This window comes from Seriola aureovittata, chromosome 17 (genome assembly GCF_021018895.1).
Source record: "Seriola aureovittata isolate HTS-2021-v1 ecotype China chromosome 17, ASM2101889v1, whole genome shotgun sequence".
In the NCBI taxonomy this organism is placed as follows: domain Eukaryota; kingdom Metazoa; phylum Chordata; class Actinopteri; order Carangiformes; family Carangidae; genus Seriola; species Seriola aureovittata.
The window spans coordinates 21,775,244-21,794,044 of NC_079380.1; the positions used below are offsets into that span (position 1 = coordinate 21,775,244).

The 18,801-nt window shown below is 43.0% G+C and overlaps 1 protein-coding gene across 1 annotated transcript in view; it reads right to left on the bottom strand.

Annotated features, from left to right (window-relative positions):
• Positions 1-18,801, bottom strand: part of smurf2 (SMAD specific E3 ubiquitin protein ligase 2) — a 48,801-nt gene that overhangs the window by 22,706 nt on the left and 7,294 nt on the right. The window contains exons 2-3 of the mRNA XM_056401018.1: positions 3,915-3,953; positions 2,642-2,750 (exon numbers count right to left, since the gene is read on the bottom strand). Of these exons, the coding sequence (XP_056256993.1) occupies positions 2,642-2,750; positions 3,915-3,953 (148 nt within the window). The remainder of the gene's footprint in view (positions 1-2,641; positions 2,751-3,914; positions 3,954-18,801) is intronic.

Consider the following 18,801-nt stretch of genomic DNA (forward strand, 5'->3'; position numbering starts at 1 on the left):
TTCCTGCCAGGAACATATGGTCAAAATAAAAGAAAAAAGCCTTACAGCAACACTAACAATCTGAGATACAAACGTAACAATAAGGGCAGGAGGACTACTACGATTCAAAACCTGGGACTTGATCCTTGCCGTCGCACTCAGCAGGTTGGCAGGTGTTACGTGGACTTACACCTGTGAACAGGACTCTGTTAGCTAAACTTAACACTGTAAAGTAAAGTCAGGGTGTGAGGGTTAAATGTGCTTCAGGGAGATACAACTTCACCAGGCAGTAGGTATGTGGAAAGACTGTGGGGGTGCTCAAGTGATTTAATAAAGAAAGAAGGAATTTGCTATTAAAAAAATCCACATATTGAATCAGCTGTAAGACCTGAACACTACAACAGGAAGTGTGAAAATGAATCAGCAGGCGAACAGAGAGGTTTGAACAGTTTGGTTGAAATAACGTGATTCATACACTTCAACTGTATGAGAAAATTATTGTTACAATATCTGCTTTTTATATAATCAACAGGGTGAAATAACATCCGGTTTAAAATGAAATGAAATGAGCATATTTGGAACATGTCAACGAAAGGTTACTTGAGTTCATCTCGAGAAACTGCTCTGGAAAGATTCAAACTAACTGTAGTTTGAAACGAAAGTATAATAAGTACACCAGGGGGGATATTTGTTAATTAACGTGATACACGGTGAGAATTCACACACACACACACACACACACACACACACACACACACACACACACACACACACACACACACACAATACAGACATCAACAACACCCTGGAACCGATCAGTTCTCTGATAAACATATAGATCAGGGGAATCTCTTATTCTTCTATTGCACTGTGGCACTAAAGCTCTTCCTTCTCCGCAGCCTTACTTATACTACGCAGTACTACTGAGGATGTAATAGAGCCTTTAATAGTGATGCTATTTAACCGGGTGCTTGCACAGAAATTCAGTCCACCACCAGTTCAGACACTGGTAGGAAAATAGATGGATGAGTGTGTGTAAATAATTGTCGTCTGGACCGGGTGCTTAACATTGCAGATATAGTTTTTATTAATGCTGAATCTGAAGGGCGTCCATTTAACCAAATGTGAGTTTGCAGTGGCAGGAGACTCACTTGAAAACAACGTCATGGCGCTCAGTAAGGAGATGAAGACCCTCTTAAAGAAATCATTAAGTTACCAATAATTACTTGCGTCCTTGTCCTCAGCGGGAGTGACTGTAATGCTAACGTTTTCCCTTGATGTTTCCATGTGGTTCTTGAGTCATTGTCTGTTTTACACACTCGGTTCAGGCAGAATGAGCCGCAGTGGCACGCAGCCACACCGACTGTGTCTGCTATCCCTGGCATGTCGGCCACATCCTGCAGCAAAACTGAAGGGTCACAGTTCACGGGCCAGTTTGCTGGCTGCGGCTGACCAACGAAACCAAGCCCGAGGGCGCGCACACACACACACATACACACAGACAAACACACACATAAACAGGCACACTTCAACAGGATTTCTACACCCTCACATGAGCACATATAACAAATGGAAAAAAAGAGTCACTGCCAACAGCTTTAATGCACTAGGCTGTATCGGGAACACCAGGTGTTGCAGGCCCTATTTTAATAAGTGTGAGCCAGCCAGACGGATTTCTAGGCTGCTCTCAGTCAATTAAAACCCGTCTCCTCCAACACACCGTCTGAGAGTCCTTCTGCTGGCCATGAGGACAAACACCGGCAGACAGTAAAGTGGGTACAGCGATGTTTTTTTTTCACATAAACCCAAGGCAGCCACGTCCGTAGGCTCCTGGTACGAAGCGATGCAGAGAAGCTCCGCCGAGGCCACGAGTCTGTGTTCTCCCCTCCATCTATTTATCTTTAAGGTGTGCGTACGTGCGCGTGACTTTTTCCCTCTTGTCAAATGTGACATGAGCAGCTAATTTAACAGCCATGTAGAGAGAGGGTCCTGTATCCCCGGCAACCAAACAAACGGAGACATGTGCTTCCTCTTGCTGTTGGCTACGCATGACGGTTTGGATAAACACCGGGCGAATACTGGAAACTTTCACTCTCACATTTTCACTCACGCGCTCCGTCTCTATTTTTTTCCAGGTTACTTTCACAGGACGAACCATCTTTGGGAAAAAGGCAATCAGGGTGCAACAAGACATGCACGTGTTTCAGTCAATGGAAGAAAATACTATTGGAGACTCCGCTCCTTTTCGGCGCTTTAAATACTGTTCCAAGGGACATTTTTAGACTGTTTGCTGGCGCTGCAGGGTTATGTCATTACAGAGAATCTAGATAAGTGAGAGGCCAGATGCAACGGCTGTTTACATCTGTTACTGTTCAGGTCCCGTTAATGGCACTGGCCCGACACGTCTCGGTGTGCTCACTTATCAAGGTTAAATAAAGAAAGACGTAAAAAATTGTGAGGCATTGTAACAGCACAAGTATTGCCTCAAACTGCTGTTTGTAATCAGATTAAGTCTTTAGTTAGGTGGGAGGTATTCAAATAAACCGAGAAGGAATCTAATTTTTTTTTCCTCTCTCTCTTTCTCTCTAAAAACAGATGCAAGAAATGACTGTGTGAAGTGCGATGAAAGAATAAAAAATAAAAAATAAAAGCTCTGACTCACAGGTCGTAGTGTTGATTCCACTTGGGGTCAAGTGTGTTCCTCACAGTGTCTGTAGAGTGGCATTGCCCCGAGCCGTCCACAACCACCTTGGCAAAGGGATCGGGGAGGCCTGCAGAGAGAGAAGAGAAGACAGCGACGCCGTACACTCAGCCACTCTGACCAAGAATAAATATCAGATAACAAACTGTTTGATGACACACACATGACAACGTTTCACAGCAGTGTTCGCTTGCTACGCGGCAGATGGGGGTAAATACAGCTGACACAGATGCTGTGGTGTTTACAGCGCTTGTTTCCAGACATCGTCACAGATTACTCATTATTTACGTCCACAAAATGTTTGTCTTTTGATGTCAAATGAGGTCCTTTTTTTCAATATGGCCATTCCAAGTTAGATGATCAATAGCAGTTATCAGGAAAATTATAAAACCTTTGCTGGTTGCAACATATGTGTTGGGTGTGTTGCGCAAAGCTGCTCTCTAGTCCCTGTTTTACATTATTAAAAACAAAGTGCAGAAAGACTTTGGCTTCTGATGATTTGTGATGGACATCTGTTTTTATTTCCAACATTTTGTGCACAACATGATTCACCTCTCCTCAAAGCAGAGAGAGAGAGAGAGAGAATAATGATAATGCAAATGAACCTCGGTGCAAATAAGTGGATGTGGTTGGAGCACGAACACTAACGGACACAAATGCATCAACAGACAAGTTTTATCTTTAGTTTCAGTGCTGCTCTGCACCAGCTCCCTGACTGAATGTTTGCTCAGCTCCTGAGCGTTGGAATGGCAGGAATGGGCACCACAGAAATCACCTGAGTGAGCAGAAGACCTTTACATGCTCATTCACCATGACAGCCCGACCCAAACACACCAAAACACTCACAGCACCGCAGACACCTACACACGACTTATTAAGTCTTTAGAAGACTAAATGAACCGGCTGTTGGTGGTTGTGGAAAAGTATGCAGTGTATCAGACACAGTATGTCAGGGCTCACGCTCCAGTCCACATTTTTGTGTTTAGAGCACAATGTAGACAACACTCTCCTTCTACCAAGGACATGTGTAATAAACCATCCACATCTGCTGAAATGGCTGTGTAAGTGGATCCTATTGTGTTGTTGACAGCTAACAGCAAAGAGCACCACATTTCTCAGTCTCGAGAGGTCTGTACAGTGAACGCAGCATATATCCACAAAACCAGGAGGGAAAACAGGGTGTGAAAAGAACAGACAGGTTTATCATAAACAGCTGTGATTGGCAGGTACTTACGGAAGAAGTCCTTCTTCACCAGGTTTTTGGCACAGAGGACTGAAAAAAAGTAAGAGTCAAGGGTTAATTTAACATAAACACTGAATTCACAAATAGTAAAATCAGAGTTAGGAGGTTAACAATCCTGCTGACGACCAGCACGGCCGTCTGAAACGGCTCATTTACTTACTTTTAAGTTTTATGTTTTTACTTCAGACGCATATGTTAGAAAAGTGGCAGGAATGTGCATGGGTGGGCAAGCAGGAAATGATTTGTCTAGTTCAGGATTGAAGTAAGAAAACACTGCAGAGAACAACTGCATCACGGGTCTGAGTCACACACAGACTAACTTTGGTATAGACTACACAAACCATCGCTTGCCTACAATTAGATTGCATTTCTATAGCACAGAATGCCAACAGTGTACGCCAAGACACCTTGTCAGCAACAGCAGAGGAAGCAAATCCAAAGCTGCACGTTAAAAACTGAAGCTTTAGAGCAATTAAGACCTGTATTAGTTGTATCATTAGATTACGAAAACATGTCACTGTGTATTCGTCGATACAACGTTCAGCCTCTCAGCTTAGAGGAGGTGATGTTTTGTCTCTCGCTCTCCTTCACAAAGCAGCCTGCCTGCAGCAGAGAGGCTTGATCTTGTTGATCTACTCCAGGAGCCATGGAGGCGGTTGCTGAGGTGATGAGGCAGAGCCATTTACACCCTCCCTGCTGTATATGTGTGGATGGAAGTTCAGTAACCACCTGGGCGTCTGGAGTTACAGCCAGTGAGTCAGGCACATGGAAATACAGTTTCGGCTTAGCTTGTTTCTGTGATAGGGTTTGCTGAGGAACAGACACTAATTGGTCTGAATACTGATCTGGTATTGGGCTGGATAAGGATGAGACAAGATTAATATATTTGTAAAAATATATACTGATAAAAACCCACAGCAGTGAGAGAGCAGTTCATATTTTTCACAGCAGTCATCTTAAAGAAACTGTGCTAAAAATAAAAAGCTTCACCGCTTCAAAGACATTGATGTGATACGGTTGAAAGTCTCACTCCAATCAAAAGTGTGTTTCGCTCATTATCACTTCACTCGGATGTTTGAGTTTCACTCTGCGGAGCGATGTATGTGCAGAGTTTGATGCTACAAGGCTGATCTCACGTTGAGCTGCCGAAGAGGGAGAAAGTCTGGGCTTACTTTAAACCCGACGGTTAAGACGTGTACGTACTGTAGCAGCATGACTTTTTGACATTACACAAGTTTGGGAAACCAGTGGTGATCCGACTTGACAAAGTGTGGAGTGGAAACTCGAAACCTCCTGTGCACATACGTTGAGAATCGACTGGAGAGAATCAGGAGTCATCTTGAGTTAGTTTAAGATTTTCAGTGCGAGAGAAGCCAGAAATCCAAACATGTACGGACTGGATATCACCTTACAGTATTCTTTTTATTTTTTTTTACTTGTTTTATTTCTGCATTACTTCATTATTGGAAAATTATAATATTTATTATCAAATTTAATCAAATTAAGTTTTTTTTTTCCTATTCTTACTTTTAAATTAGATCTCAATCTCAATGTGACTTCCTGATTAAATTTAAGTTTAAATGTTTGTGTCTTTTAACTGTTAAAAAGGAAAATTAAACGCTACTAGAGCTGCAACCATCAAAATTAATCTGTAACTTTTTAGTTGCTTTAGTTATTTTTAAGCAGAAACATTTGCTGGTTCAAGCTTCTACAATTCGAGGATTTTATACTCACACATCACATGACAGTGGACTTAATATTGCATATGTGGGGAATTATATTGTGTATTTTTCATTATTGGCATCGTTATTGACCATCTGGCATTTTATGGACCAAACAAAAAGATGAATTGCTAAAAATACACAGCAGATTAATCAATAGTGAAAAATAATAGTTTTTTGGAGCACTAAAGAATATATTTTGGAACTAGAATGACACACCACTGTTGCACTGTTTAAGAAAAGCCATTAATTTACCCTAAATTGTTCCCATCCATCCACAATGTTGACATACGGTCCTAGTTTTGTTGTAATGTAATAGCCGACTGGTCTAAAGATGTCAGCTGCAATATGAAAGGCGCCATGCTGCCATATGTCACGACCAGCTCCAGGGCTGGATTTGCAGGTGAAAAAATAAGCCAATTAATCAATTAATAGAAAAACAACTGGAAAATACTCTCAAAATATTCTCGTGGTTTCAGCTTCTGTTGCTTTTCTTTTCTTGTGTGGGAGCAAACTGAATCTCCTTGGACTTTGGGCTGATGTTTGGACCAAGTCAAAGATGTAAAGATGTCACTTTGGACTTTTTCCACCATTTTCTGATGTTTTATATATCCGATTAGAAGATTAATCAATGATTAAAACAATGATCAGTCGCAGTCCTAGCTGTTTTTTTATGTGCCTTTTCTCTGGCTTGGTGCACTCCCCTCGTGTGCAGGTGAGAGTGCTCAGACTTTACTTTGCTAACACAAATAGACAAAGGCACACCCACAGTGGCAGACTGCAGCTTAAGCCATTCAATATGCAGCCGTTGCCTATTCATCTTACCCACCCCCCATCCCATGCCACACATACTCAGACACACAACCACACCATTTCAAATATCACCCTGAATCACTTTAGGCCTGAGCCGGAGCAGTTTTTGCCCGCAAGGAAACGGGAGGAGGACGAAACTTCTAAAGAGACGTGTCGACAAAATTAAATACGCAAATCACCAGCTTCACACACCAACATGTACTTATGCGTGGTGTTTACAGCTGCACAAGGGACACACACACACACACACACACACACACATGCAGGGTTGAGGGTTTAATGACGAAAGCCCCATTAAGAGACAGAGAGGAGTGAAAACAGACGACTAAACTAGATGCATACCCTCCTGGGTGGGGGTGGTGGTGGGGGTGCAGAACATGCTCGACAGATGAGGAAGAATTTCTTTCCGCAAACATCCCTGGGAATGTGTTACGTTCCAGTGAAACCCACCTCATTTCTAAAACATCTGGAATGCATCGCTTTTGGTCGCACTCTTCTTGAACACTCAGCCGAGCATGTGCACGCACACACGCACAGGCCCCCTGAGACACCTTGCTCTCCACTCCAACTATTAACATCACTGAGGAATAAGTGTGTGTGTGTGTGTGTGTGTGTGTGTGTGTGTGTGTTTGGGCACACTTGGAGGCTTTGAGGGAGGTGGACAAGGTAACAGGTGACAGTTTTCTGTGTGTTTCCACAATGTTTCTGCCCAAACGTCATAGACAACATGAGTATAATATATATATAAAAAAAGAGCTTGACAGTGATTTGATGGTGTTTCCAGAGGTGGGGGGGGGGGGCATCAAGCACTCTGTTCCCTAAGTCCAGAAGTCACAATGCAATTAATCCACATGAGGTAGAAGAGAAAGAATCGTGAACAACTGGGAAATTTTTACTTCTATAAAAGGTAAGGCTGTGGCAACAACACCTACATTCGTAGTCCAGACAGGAACGAGGAAACGACAAAGACAAAATGAGACCGGCTGCAGGGTAATGCACGGCATGACATGGCTCTCTCACACACACACACACACACACACACAACACACACACACACACACAAGTCACCTCAGCTTAAACCAAGCTAAGTGTCGGGAAACCTGCAGACCCTCCTGTGCATAAGCAGTCCTCAGCTAGCCACACAGCAGGAAGGCAACACTACAATTATACCTATAAAGGCTCCTTATGAAAACATATAAGGGGGGCTGACGTACGGCCGAAAACAGAACGTGTACAGAAAACCACTGGAATGGTAGACACGGGGAAACAATGCAGGAGGGAGGCCAATTAAGAGAGTCTGAGGCTACAGAGGAGAGGAGCGTGAAGACGGCAATCAGGGCGCAGCTGAATCCAACCATCAGAAAACAGTTGTCATTACACACTGAAGAAACAGTCATTAAAAAAAAAAAAAAAAAAAAAAAAAAAAATGTAATGATGATGTACATGGACTTACATTGAGCTGTGTTTTACAGATGTGCATAATGGGCAGTTTCCACTCTAAAAACCTGGCATTACACTCTGACGCCGACAGTGTCATTTGTTACGCAAATAGTTGTGCAATAAATTTTTTTTTTTTTTTTTTAAAAAGGTGAGGAGCGAGGAGATAGTGACACTAAAGCTCAGCAAAAACAGGAAGCACCATAGAAGTTTGTTAAACGGTGGGCTTAGGATAAAAATTGAAGCTTCCACCTCGACCGTGTAAGGTGCAAATCATTCCTTATTAACAGTCGTCATGGCAACACGATAGGAGCCAGAAGAAGTTTCCTCTGACAATTTCTAACCCCCCCCCCCCAAAAAAAAGTACAAAACAAAATGCAAATGAAAGCACGGTTCATCTGCTGTTGTTATGTTGTTCTTAATATTATGAATTGGTTCACGGAGATAAACAGTTGGCGGCTCCAATTATACAGTCTGGTGCCGCTAAACGCTCTCAGAAGAAGAGAGCGCAATGAAACGATGCAATTAAAGCAGTCAAACCACAAATGATGGATGACATGAAGGAAACGTGACAATTATGTTTGTCTCATCGCTCCACAAGGATCTGATGAAGTCACATGCTTCACGTACGTCGTGATTTATCTTTTATTTTATTTTTTTTGTTTTTGGTGACCATATCTACGTGCGACACGGCCGCCCTTACCTCAAACAAAAAGACATGTCAAAGTACAGCAGAATTGATCAGTAAAGTCCGTCTCTGTGACAATGTTTTGGTTACGGTCTACTTAGCTTAGCCGCGCCTGCACAATGTGGTGAGTTCAGTGAACAAAGAACTACTTATGGAGTTAGCGCAACAGTTAGCGTTGGCTGCACATTCGAAACTCACAGTCATCTGACGCAACAGGCTTCTTTCACTGCTTAAATTTGTTTTACTCAATCCCTCTGTAAATATCTAGTGCGACCCAAGCCAAAGAACACAACGTTTCATTTCTGTAGGAGCCCGTCTATTCTCCTTTTACTCCTAAGCTTCCACTTACAGGAGAAAAAGTGAAACTACCCAGTCTTCACATCCAAAAAAAGAAGGGGGGGGGGGGGGGGGGGGGGGTCAGAAACTGGCCTGAGCCGACTACTTCCTTTAGTTAAGCTAAGGTAGAGTGATTGATGCTGCTCCGACGTGAAGAGGGTGGGGCTGGGTTTGTGGGACCCTTGGTTAGAGCTGCCATGTCACCCCTCTATGGCAGGATTCAGTTTAATTCATGTTTGATGATCTTCTCTAAAGGATTTCTGCTCTGACAGTCACTTCCCACTCTTTGTACGCCGTCATCTGAATTTCTAACACGCACCCCCCCTCCCCCACCCCCCTGAGCATTTAAAGTCTCTCTAATGATGTTGTTTTAATTTTAAACTGTGATGTGCTGAATTTATTCTGAAAAGAAATCAAATAAATAAACAAAAACAAAAGGAGTAGCGTGTTGGGGGGGGGGGGGGGTCTGAATGTAGGGCAGGCAGGCAAGGGAGTGCGGGGAGAGAGACAATGAACAGAGAAGCTTAATATTTTAATCCAATGATTCAAAAATTAAATGTATGTCTTTTTTTAATATACTCAGGGATCTATCATTAGTAGCTAAATGGCCCAACACACACAACAGGCCATTATATGCTGTTGCCTCTTTACCCGCCTGCTCAAAGAAATCCCCCAAAATTGATGCTGTTATGGGAAATGGAGTCCTGATGACAGAAGCCTTTCCCAAGAAAAGGAAGTGGGCGAGCTTGCACCTACAGGGCAGTGTCGTAAATCTGTTGTTTTATTGGTCACCCCGGACTGGCTTTCTCATGCTCACACACACACACACACACACACACACACACACACACACAAATGTAATTATGTGCTCCCTCTCTTTCTCCTTGTACATAAAGATGGAGGAGAGACACATACGTCAGCAAACACACACACACACACACACACACACACACACACACCGAGTCAACCCTCACAATGTGATGTGAGACATACACACGACCCTGAGATTTAAAATAAAAAAAAATAAAAAATGATGGGAAAACTGGAAACATTAAAAAGCTCGTTTCAGATGCCAGCTACAATCACATCATTATTGTTCCATGGCTGCACTGTACACAGAGTTTTTTTTTAAGGGAGTGGCAATATTCAGTAAAAAAAAACAAAAACTGGAATGAGTTGCCAGTGTTAATAAAGGGTGAGGGGTGAGACCAATTCAGAGCTGAATCAGAACTGAAAAACAGGAAGAAGAAGAGTGAAAAGAACTACACAGGATTAATGTCCTCATTCCTCAAAGGTGTGTTGGTGGGTGGATATTATACTGTCCCCAAAATAAAACCTCTCCCCGAGCCTGTAAACATTTCTGAAAGAGAAAGACAGTTACAGGGGAGCAAAAACATATTATAGCACAATATTTCACGAAAGAAAAAATGTGAAGAATGGGACAATGTACATCATAAACTCAAAAATGGACTGCTATATCATCCAAATCTTACGGATGTTTGGCAGTTATGTTCTTGTCCTTGGTGGGAAATATAAAAGCTGCTTCTCTGAACATGTTTTATTGGGGTGTTGGCCTGGACAGCTGAAGGTGTTTGGGAAAGAAACTCCAGCGCGTTTTCCTCAATATCTGAACAATGAGATTCTTATCTAGAACAATTAATAACTTTCATTATTGAATAATCTGCCACTTAAGTTTCTCGATTAATTGATAAATCGCTTTGTCAATAAAATGTCAGACAACATTGAAAAATACCCTTTATGATTCATCAGAGTCTAAGATCATGTTTCCATCATATACGTGTTAGAATAAAAAGGTAAAACCAGAGAGATATCTCGAAGTGATTACTCGACTATCAAAATACAGTTGCCGATTAATATTCTGCCAATCGACTAATCGATGAAGTTTTCATTTTAGATTTGCTTGATGTATATTGTTATTTGAGTCATTCGTTATTTGCATTTGTACACAGTTTAAGCGTTAGAAGATTATATTTTCAGGCAGATCTTGTGTCATATCACGAGCGTTTAAAACAGCCAAGTCTGCATCACATATAGGACTGAACCATGAGACGAGGGTCTTGTTACCACTCAACGCATTCTAACTTTCACAAGACACACAAGACACTCACTCCGGAAAAGCATCACATAACCCCTGTGCATCTCGGCCCATCTAAAATCCTCCGTTGTCATAGCGACGGCAAGTATCGAGGCAAAGCTGAGAGAAGGGTTTCTCTGTGTCGCCTGTGTTTCTCATTCCGGTCGCACCGCCTCACACAGCCAGGGACTGCAGCGCTGACTGATGGGGCTGAGGGAGGGGTGATGCTGGAAGGGGGGGGGGGGTTAGAGACACCCCCGCAGAGAGACAGACAGGATGAGCGCCACCGAGAGATTCACAGCAGGAGACGGGTGCAGCCGTTTAAAAATGACAATCAACGAGAAAAAGTGTATCGGAGGCCTTTTTTTTTTGTTTGTTTTTTTCTCCACTGCAGCAAATCACTTACACCAGAACGGACAAGTCAGCGCACAGTTTTTCACCGCCAGCTGGTTTTGTAGGAGGCCGTCCATACAACACAACATCAGTCAAACACACAGGCGCCTGAGCGCGTTCGCTGTGAGTAATAAGTTTAACAGCTCCATTCGAACGATGGCTTCACCGAGGCCCACCTCTCCATCACGGGCTCCTCCACACGACACTTTTGAGCAGGAACAGGGATCATATACAATTCCCTCCATCTGATAAATGAGCAAAACCTTTTAGGCTGAAAGGCGCTACACGAGTATTGTTATTTTGAAACTAGACCAATGTAGACGTGTAAGGAATTTGAGGGTGTGATTGCATCAAAGCATCGTTTCAAAAGTAAAAAATATATATAGCATCACCTAACAACCACCTACAGCCTCACACATTACCACAGGAAGGAACAAATACCTGGCAAATTTGTCAGTGACTAAGTGGAAATATAACCTGGTGGCTCACATAAGGAGCAGGGGTGTTGTGCGTATGCTCTCGGTAGCTGCCCGGCTGACTGCAGCTTATTAGTCACATAATGGCTTTCCACATTACAGCCCAAACAGGGCTGCCTCCCCGAGGACAGCAGAGAGGGCTAAGCAAACACCACATACAACTGATTATGAGCTCAGATTTGCTTAGCTCGTTCCTTTTTTTTGCCGGGGCCTGTCTGTCCCTTCATAAACTAATTCCTCCGAGTGGCAACAGCAGCTCTGTGCGGGCAGAGACCGAGACCTTGGGGTGAAGTTAAAGTTCCACCTGTGGGGAGAGGATGGGCCGAGTTTCTCACAGGCTGGGACACAAAGAGCCCCACTGTGCAGGCGAATCAATGAAGTTCACCAGACTCAAGCCAAACACCTGGGGAGGGGTAGGTCACGTGACGTCTAGTGGAGGGGAGAGGAGGGGAGGGGGGGGAGGGTGTCACCATGGCAGCAATCGCCGGTCGAGAGAAAAGATGAAAAACCGGGAATCTACTTTCGTCTGTCGTCAACCGATATATTTTAACAAGTCACACACCAACACAAAGAAGCATGGGAAAAGAAAAGAGCAGTGTGGGGAAAAGAGGGTTCACACTGCCTCGAGTCTGATGCTCTGCGGTTAACCATCACACTGGAGTCTATGAGGTGGAGGAAATGGGGGTGTGGGAACAGAGACGACCGCCCGGTCATATTGCACCATTCCCATCCCTGTCCTCAGTCAGAACCGTGTGGAAACACAGCCTAATAAGAGGAAGAGGGAGAGAGGAGGCATTTCAAAATATCAGCCGTTCTCTTGGTTGCATGGAATCCCAGCCGTCTGAGAACCTAAACAAATCTCTTCAGGCCTACTAGCTCAGGTTGACCCCAATCTGAACCTCGCTTCCTGTCCACCTGGTTCCTCCAGTCCAGTGCACTGACCCAACCCCGCCAGACAGTCTGACACATCTTCAGGGAACAGTACTCCCCCACCTCCTCCCACAACTCTCCCAGCCCCCAACCTTTCCTCTGCCTGTCTGCCTGTTTGTTTGTCTGCCCTGTTTTGACTCCAGGCCCAGGACCGTGTACTCTCATGCGCAGCATTGTTCTTCCATAAACAAAAGGCTTCCTTTTCCCCTCTCCACTCCTCCCCAACCTCTGTGGGACTTAAAAACCTAAAGGGAGGGACAAAAACAGAGATGAAGAAGTCTGAGTTATGACTGACAAGTGCTGATGGGTTGTGCCGGTGAACCTGTTCTTTCGCCGTCTCTTGCTAATCTCTCCTAATCAATCTCCTCTGACAGTACGTTGGGTAATGTTTGGTCTTGAACGCTGCCTCTGTAAGCCGCCGTCACTGAGGCTGCAGTGGAGGGCGGCTGATATTAGCTGGGTGCTGAAGCTTCTACGCATGGCAACCTCACAGACATGGAGCCATTCAGTCTAACACAGGAAGGAAATAAGGCGCAGTTCATTGGGAATAAGTCCAAGTTCATTTTGAACTGAACCAACTCAGCAACTGACCAGTAGTCCTTTTTAGTTCCTGATGAACTAACCTTAGGGACTAAAAGTCCCTCTACAAGTTCCTGTTTGAATTTCCACAACATCGGAAGAACCTCGAAAACTAGACGACGGATGAAAACACTGTTTGAAACGCAAATGTTGTTGTATCTATTGGAGAATACGTTTAATTTTTTATTTTTTTTGTTGTTAATTAAAAATAAAAGACAAATGCAGACGTGGAAAAACTGGTCAGTTATTTAATTCTGCTTTGGTGCGTAACTGTGATGAGACTTTTAGCAATCTCTTAGCAATTATCTTTTTTCATTCAGTTCATACGACAACTTTCCAACTACAAAAGACAAAAATTAATTTTGGCCCCTCGTCAAGGAAGAGCACCTGTTTTGTGGCTGATGTACGTGAACTGTATTTGCTGCACAGTCTGTTCTTGACCAATCAACGACCGGCAGCCCTTTCCTTGAAGCTTTCCTCATAATTTCCTAGAAATTATTTGGTATTTAAGTTGTGAATTACTAAGTTATTTCCAAGAAAGTTGCAACAGTTCTTAAATACCTGCTTGTTATTCTCAGGTTTTTGAGGAAAAAAAAAAAAAAAAAAGTTGTTGGAAATGATGTGGTAGGTGAATGAAAAACAGACATCACCATCCATCAACGTTTCCTAGAAGGTCTTCTTAATTTACTGGTGAATATCAGCTAGCTTTCCAGGAAGTCTGATGGAAAATATGGGAACTGGTCATCTTAACAACCACGGGTTTAGTTCCTGAGTATCTCAAAAAAGGTTTTTGCCCTCAAATAACAAGAGTGACCGACTGCCATCGTCGGGATCTCGCACTCAACAAAACTTCCAACTGATTAAATATTTGCTTCCACATTCGGACACATGTAAGATGTAATGTAAGCGAGTGTGTCTGCAGCAGCAGCAGCGGCAACAACAAAAAAAACAAAAAACAAAAACCTCATTGTCGTTCAAGAGCTGATACCAGACAAGCTCTAAAATAAGCCCCGCTTTACGGTTCGGTCCAGTGCCACAGAGTCAACCACAGCACCCATTCACCGAGTGCATTCTGCGCTGCCCTGCTCATGACAAAAGTGGGTTACTTTTTAAAGACCTGGCTACACCACTTAACTTTAGCTCTTAACTGGAGTCAGGCAGAATAGAGTGAGGAAGCAGGGTAGAATTTCAGGAACTGGGTCCAACTCTTCATGGGGTGCAGGCTAACTGTGGAAATGTGGTTAAAGCAAACTGACTTGTAGGCACTGGGAAATATCTCAGCTCTGGCAGATTTTTTAAATCATAGCAAATCCACTTATGTAATATGTAAATCTGATAAGACTTCTTCTGGTCACATATTACAGATATTAGAGTCGTTGGTAGCAAAGTGATCATGGAACTACTAAGTGCCAGGAAAATCTTCTAATGCCTCTAAACAGACCTGCAATTTCCAAGATTTAGAAAATTAGAAAGGAAAAAGAGTAACAAAATCTCCCCCTGCATCAATTTATACTGAGAGGAAAACAGAAAGGAACACTTCACAAAAAATAAAAAATAAAAAGAAATAGGGGAAAAAGGTCTTGATCCCCTCCTCCGAAGTTTCGAAAAATTACAGAGGCATTCAAAGACATGCTCCATCTCCATTTCACACGTGCCCCGAGCGAGGAGGGGAAAGAACAATCCTGTCAACAATTGAGGAGTGGAGAGGAAACCAGCAGTGAAATGTATTAAGAAACTCATAGTCCCTGTGACGTGCATTAAACACCACAAAGCAAACACAGAACATTTAGATTCCCAGGACTCCTGTTACACACTTGAGGAAAAGGATGTCTGGGGACATCTGTTGCACCAAATCACTGTGACCAGACACGTAAAAAAAGAAGAAAAAAAAGAAAAGAGGAATTAGAGGAAAGAAAAGACACAAGACATAATAAATCCCCCATAGCTTCTCTTCATAAAAAGGATAAAAGGCCATGACTAAGAGAGGCCATATATCATTATACATCACGCTCAGCTCCTGCTGGAAAAGTGATGAGCGATCTGGTGAAACTGGTGGAGACACTCAGAGGAAGCAGAGACCTGTTCTGCCAGGTGGTATTATATCTAAATGATGTGCTGCGGTTAGAAAAATGATGCAGCATTAAAGCCCAGCGACTGGTAGACATTGTTAATGTTTGGGCAAACAGCCAAGATAAAGAAATGGGCAGGAAGTTGAGTTTTGTTTTGAACTTATTTTAGGAGCTGCGATGCGTAACGCAGGCGGGTGTAACCAGCACAGCTTCCCCCCCCCTTTCTTTAAAACGATTAAGAATGAATGCTGCTGCCAGGTGAAGGACGACTGTAACTACATGGACAATGAATGTAAGTAATTGTGTGTGTGTGTGTGTGTGTGTGTGTGTGTGTGTGTGTGTGTGTGTGTGTGTGTGTGTGTGTGTGTGTGACGCATCTGTGCCAACAAAAAGTGAATGGACAGGCCGGTCATGATTGAGGACAAACTTTTTTAGAGCTGCACAATGAGTCAATGAATCAATGATTTAATTGGCAGAAAATTAATTGGTGATTACTTTGATAATAGATTAAGCATTTTGAGTCTATGAGATATGTAAATAAATAAATACACTTTCTGATTCCAGCTTCTCGAATGTGAATATTTTCTGTTTTCCTTTTACGACAGTAAACTGAAGATGTTTTAGTTTTGGACTGTTGATCAGAAATGACAAGCGTTTGAAAACGTCACTTTCAGCACTGGGAAAATGTCATTTTATAGACCAATCGAATAATCAAGAAAATAATGTACAAATTATATTGATAATGAAAATAATTGTTAGTCGCATCAGCCTTAAATCAGATGCAAAGTGAGTGGCAACAATTAGTCGATCAATCATTTAGTCGTTTAATCAGCAACTACTTCAATCAAATAATTGTTTTAGTTTCTTTGTGAAACTGAACTGAATATCTTTGAATTTCACACTGTTGGTCAGACAAACGATGTCGCCGTGGTCTGTGGTAAACTGTAACAGGTGGTTTTCATTACCTTCTGTTATTCTATAGACAAAACAATTAATCGATTAGATGAAAATCAGCAGTTTGCTAATTAAAACAGCCATCAGTTGGAGCCCGAGACGCAAACGTAACAGCCTTTCAAGCCAAGAAAAACCACATGAAACAAGTGAAACGTCAACACCAAAGTAAACTGACGACCTGTGGGAAACACTGATGTTGACCCAAGATTGTGTTCCAGCTAAACCAGTGTTTGAACGAGGACAAAAGGTGTAGATTAGAGATGTACAACTCAAGTCAAGGTCTTATCTTCTTTTTGCAAAAACCTGTTTGACTACATGGGGAAACTCACCACACACACAACCACACGTGAGAGGAAAGAGGCTGGCAACCTTCTTAGTGTAAGAACATTTCATCCATCTCACGTCACCTTTTCCCTCCGTGATACAGTCCACTGTAATTGCATAATAGAGGAGTCCACCCCGACTATTTTCAGCTCCAAATAGTGGGAAACCATGCCACAATGGCAATTTTTAGTGGCATTCTTGTTACCCCTGCATAGTACATCACTCTCTCTTTCCACTCCGTGTGATACAATGTGCCTAACAGAGAGTCATCCAGGCGAGTAAAGTCTTCCACAGTACCATCACTGCTGCCGCTAAGTGAGAAGTCAAAACAGTGAGCAGAGCAGAGCAGAGCACAGCTCACGCTTCTGCAAGCTTGCACTGCTGTTGGCCAGGACCCGAGCTGTTGTGAGTGGCTGCACGGCTCCCCTAGCTTCTTGGCTCCTTTGCCCCCCCCCCCTTCCTCATCTGATGTAATGGAGGAGAGTAGAGGAGAGGCCTGGAGACCGAAGCTGCAGTGGTGGAGAGAGTGTGGATGGTACCAACCTGTTTAGCAGACGTTGAGGACCACCACACTGCTGCGTTAATTGCCAGAAATACTGCTTTGCTTCTCCACTTTGGTCCCCCCCCCCCAAAAAAAAAAAAAAAAAAAAATCCTGGGGAGGTTGAGTTTCTAAGAATGATTTCTCAGCTTCATCTGGGAGCAGGATTACATCATTACCACCCGGCCATATTTTTCCTTCTCTACCATCTACTTTGCCAATGAATGTGTTGGACAGAGGCCCCTCAGCCGCTTTTAACAATCAGGACAGTAATCATGTCGTAATCGTAGATGAAAGCACTGCGCAACCACCTACTAAAGCCCTGCCTCATTTCTTCGTGACGTAAGGTGTTCACCACTCAGTAATTATCTATATGAACTAGTCTTCTCACTGAGAAAACAACGGTGGTCTCTTGATCTAAAGCCACGGACCAGACGCCGCCCGTGTGCAGGTGCGCGCCGTAAACAACTTTTACTATGTGCTACAAGTCGTGTTTAAATTAGATGACACGTGTCTACGGGACATGTGTTGTCATGTCTGAGCCAAATTTAGCCACGCTTCAATGAAATCACCTCTCACAGTCTGGTTTGTCAAATATGAAGCCGTGTTTTTAAAAAAGACGTCAAATATGAAATCACGGTCCTTAAAGATGAGCTACGAGTTTCAAATTGAGAAGAAGAAAAAAAAATAAATAAATAAAAATGTGTTGATGTGCGGAGAATGTTACATGTGACTATCACAAGCCTGGGCTCAGTTTATTAATTTATCCAAACAACAATTTCATTCATTCATGGGAAACCAAGGTGGAAGTAACTTCTGGCTCGTCTTACAACAAGTCATCAACTTGAAAAGACTTTTTCAGCCTCAAGCTCTGGACGTGAATTCGTACATCAACTGCTTAGCCTGTAATAATAAGGTTTGCGAGAGTAAATATTAGGCTACATCTCTGAACATTCCCAACATGAGTGACTACAGTTTCTGTAACATCTGCCTGAGAGCTGAATCATCAGGCATTCGGCACTCCCAGTCTTGGTTTTTCAAGGTTAGTTTCAGTATGAATTTCCCGTGAAACAAACCACAAACTCTTATCACACAGGTAGATCTCAAGAGTCATCACACATAGACAATGAGTAGCGAGAACCTCGCAGTCTCTGTACATAATTTAGGATCTTTAAAAATCTAAAGCAAGAGAGTAAAGGAGCAAAAAAAAAAACCTCATTGTTTAAATATCACATTTGGTTCTCTATGTATACGCAGTATTTTTTTTTTTACTGCACAGGAATTCTGTGGTGTATTTGTACAACTTCAGCAGAGATGCCATTTGAAATGTGATCCGGTGTGAATATAAACATCTCTCTTCTGATCCCGTCTCCTCAGAGGACTGAAGGGGCTCAAACGTCAGGCCGAGGCACGGACAGACGCCTCCAGTCAGCTGTTGGCGTCTTGCGGCTTTTGCACCAAACACCCCCCCCCCCGTACACCCTCTAGCCAGTAACGCTGGAGATTTGAGAGACCCCCATCTGC